The 3,652-nt window shown below is 49.3% G+C and overlaps 1 protein-coding gene across 1 annotated transcript; it reads left to right on the plus strand.

Annotated features, from left to right (window-relative positions):
• Positions 1 to 2,278: 2,278 nt before the first annotated feature.
• Positions 2,279 to 2,899, plus strand: EI90DRAFT_3015368 (uncharacterized protein; the record flags this gene model as incomplete). Its single annotated transcript, XM_039056891.1, has 2 exons — positions 2,279 to 2,612; positions 2,730 to 2,899. 2 exons carry the CDS (start codon positions 2,279 to 2,281, stop codon positions 2,897 to 2,899), a joined length of 504 nt encoding a protein of 167 aa, XP_038917486.1.
• Positions 2,900 to 3,652: the final 753 nt, after the last annotated feature.

The following is a 3,652-nucleotide window of genomic DNA, read 5'->3' on the forward strand; positions in this document are numbered from 1 at the left end:
GGGGGAATTGGGAGGGGGAATGAGGGAAAAATTAAAGGGGGAAATGGGGGGAAAATGAGGGGGAAATGGGGAAATTTGGAGGGGGGGATGAGGGGGGAAATGAGGGGGAAAATGAGGGGAAAATGGAGGGGGGGAATGGGGTAAAATTTGGAGGGGGGAATGAGGGGGGAATGAGGGGGAAAATGGGGGAGGAAATGGAGGGGGGAAATGGGGGGGGAATGAGGGGAAATTTGGAGGGGAGGATGGGGGGAATGGGGGGAAAATTGAGGAGGGAATTGAGGGGAAAATTGAGGGGGGAATGGGGGGGGGGGGGAATGAGGGGAAATTTGGAGGGGGGAATGGGGGAGAAATGGGGGGGAAATTGAGGTGGGAATTGGGGGGGGAATGAGGGGAAAATCGAAGGGGGGGATGGGGGGGAAATTGAGGGGGGGGATGAAGGGGAAAATGGGAGGAAAATGAGGGGGAACTGGGGGGTTTCTAAAAACTTGAAAAAAAGTCAGGGAAAATTAAGGAAAATTCAGAAAATGGGGGACTTTCTAAAAAAGGAGAATGTCCAAAAAATCAGGGGGAAAATCAGAAATTTTGGGATAAGTTAGGGAGAGATATTTCAGGAAATTAGGAATGATTGGAAAAAAAATTAATTCACTTTTTTGATAATTCAATGTGCATTGGAAAGTGCCAAAGTGGGGCAATGTAGCAATGTACGCTCCAGTGTTAGAAAAGTCTCCCACCATGTTTTGGTGAGTGTCAGGGCACAGCCCCTCACTATTCCACAATCCTGCATGCATGCAGACCCATGGGAAAGTTCTGGGTAAGTTACTCACCCAGAAACTATCACAGCCACAACTGTGGGAACTTTCTGGGTGAGCAGCTCGTTCCCACGGGGGGGTGCCATTTATGGGGAGTCAACAAAGAGCTGAAAACTGTATAGTTCCTGGCTCCCATTTGTAGAGGAGGTTGAGAAGGTTTAGCCCCCTCAGTGAGTTTGAGGATCTCGGACTGGGACTAGATACCCCAGCGACTAGGAGGATCCCCCTGGGCCTGTCACAGAACAAGGGCTGGGCCCTGACAGTGAGCCAAATAACCATGGCTTTTTGACCATGGGAAATTTGGTGTCAAAGGCTTGGATGATATCTGAAGAATACATCAGCTTTTTGTTTGCTTTATTTTCAATTTACTTCATTTGGAACACTTTGTTAAAACTGATTTATACCCTACATAACATGCATGGTTACATTGCCACACTTTGGTGCTTTCCAATTCACATAGAATCATCAAAATTGGTTGAGTTTTGAGCAAGAAATGAGATGAAAGATAAAGTGCAAAATTTTGAATTTCAGAGTTTTCCTCAAATTTTGTAAATAGCAATAAAAAATAAGGTGCTGATTTTAGTAAACACAAAAGGTATATGAGCTCTATGAGCCCACTGAGTTCATAGAGTTCATAGAGCTCATAGAGCTTTCAGAGCAATGACAATGGCCATTTTACACACATATATATCCATATTATCTTTGCACTACTGGTGCCAAAATAACTAAGCAGATTTCATGGAGATATGAAGACCATCCATGATTTAAAAACAAAAAGCTCTATGAGCTCTATGAGCTCAGTGAGCTCATAGAGCTCATAGAGTGTTTCAAGTAATGATGCTGGCCATGGAATATGCATTTCCAAAAATGTATATACATATTATCTTTGCACTTCTGCATCCTTAGGAGAATAAAATCATTCAAACATTTAATTTTCTCCACCCAATGTGTAGAGGGTGCACAGCAAAAAGACTCAATTTGCTCACAGAGCTCTGAGAGCTCTGAGAGCTCTGAGAGCTCCAAGAGCTCCCTACCAAGTTTGCTGATGTAGGCGAGTAACTCGCCTAGACCACGTGATCCCCAGGCTCATGTGTAAAACCATATGCAGTACAAACTGCACCGATGGCACAACAAGCGCCACTCCAGGGGCAGCAATTGCTGCTGCAGCCCCAGGTATACTCCCCAGGGAACTTCCCTGGCCAAATCACTCCCTGGATCGGCCAATTTGGCCCAGATCCGACAACCCAGCCAAACATAGGCTGGGAATCAGCTATTGCATCAGCGGTAGCTGCCCAGACAGGTCAACTTCATCAGGAGTTGAAAGAGATAAAGTCCTTTGTAGGAGGGAGATGAGGGAGCGACAGCGGCTCCTTGCCCAGGCCGTCCAAACGGGCATGGTCTGACAACTCAAGGGTGTCAGATGATGCCTGCGATAATTGCGCCCATTGGAGGCATGAGTACAATAGGGCATGCAGAGACGCTTCGGCATCTTTGTCTCTCTGAAAGACACAGAGAGAGAAGTCGACCTCCAGAAGAGGGAGATCAAGTTGTTAAAACATGAGCTTGAAGAGGCACACGCACTGGCAGACCTCGCTGCCAAACCCATTATGATGGGGGCCTCCCAGGTCAGGGGGAGGGGATGCGGTTCCGGGCCTCATGAGGTGCGACCCCATATGGGGACTAACGCACCAAGGGGCGGGGCACCGACTATCCCGCCACCCCATGGGCAGGCGACCCTGTCCAGGTTGCATAAGGGCCCGCCCTCAGGAGGGCAAACCCATGTCGAGGGGAGATGGGAAGACGGTAGGCAGCGATGACAGACCCCCAAAAGGGGACCACTACCAGAGGCAGCGGCCGCCAAGTACCATGACACCCTATGGGCAAGCCACCCTACAGGGAAGTGTCCACATGCTTTTTGAGATGGCCAAAGCCAACAAATTCTCGGCCCAACCCAAGCTGAGAGCAAGCTATCACCCCCGGTGATAGTGGACAACACAAGCCAACTCCGAAAGGAGTTGGATGAGACAGAATCCCTCATGAAAGGGAAACAAGAGAGCGAGACAAGCTCCTCACTCAGGCCATCCAAATAGAGACGACCTGATTACTCAGAGGTGCCAAGAAATGCCTATGAGAACCGTGCCACCCAGAGGCAGGAGTACAAGATTCGCATAGAAGTGCAAAAGATTACCTCTCTCCAAAAATGAAGAGAAACTGATTTCCAGAAATCGAGGAACTTGAATGTGAGCCTGAGCTCACTTGCGCACGGGCAGAATCCCACTGCCAAGTCCAACATGATGGGGCCTCCCAGGTTAAGGGGAGGAGATGTGATATTGGGTCTCAGAAAGTGTAACCCAGACAGGGACTAACACGACTGGGATGGGATACCACAATTCTCGCTACCCTGTGGGTAGGTGACCCTGTCCGGACTGCAGAGTGGTGCTCCAACAAGAGCACAGACCCAGGTTGAGGGGAGGAAGGAAGGCAGTAGGCAGCCTGTTACGGATACGGAGTCTCCAACGACCATATCCATCACATGGTCAAAGACTTCTCCTCATTATCGTTCCTCCCCTCTTTCTCCCTTCCGTCCTCTATCCCGATACCCTATCCTCCTTACCCGTTCTACTCCTTCCCCCCCCCTCGTGCAAAGCTTTCCCCAACTGGGGTTTTGGTGCTGGCCGAGGTTATTTGTGTTTTGCGGGATTTCCCGCGACCTTACCATTTGTAGATAGTCACGTGTCTTGTACGGAAACCGCCAAAGGCGGTTCCCACTAACTAACAACTGCTCTACAACTGTCTCGTGTACCGTCTTCTGTAACAACCCTCCCTGTCACTCAACTGAACCC

Source organism: Cantharellus anzutake (assembly GCF_015039405.1).
Source record: "Cantharellus anzutake strain C23 chromosome Unknown EI90scaffold_17, whole genome shotgun sequence".
NCBI lineage: Eukaryota > Fungi > Basidiomycota > Agaricomycetes > Cantharellales > Hydnaceae > Cantharellus > Cantharellus anzutake.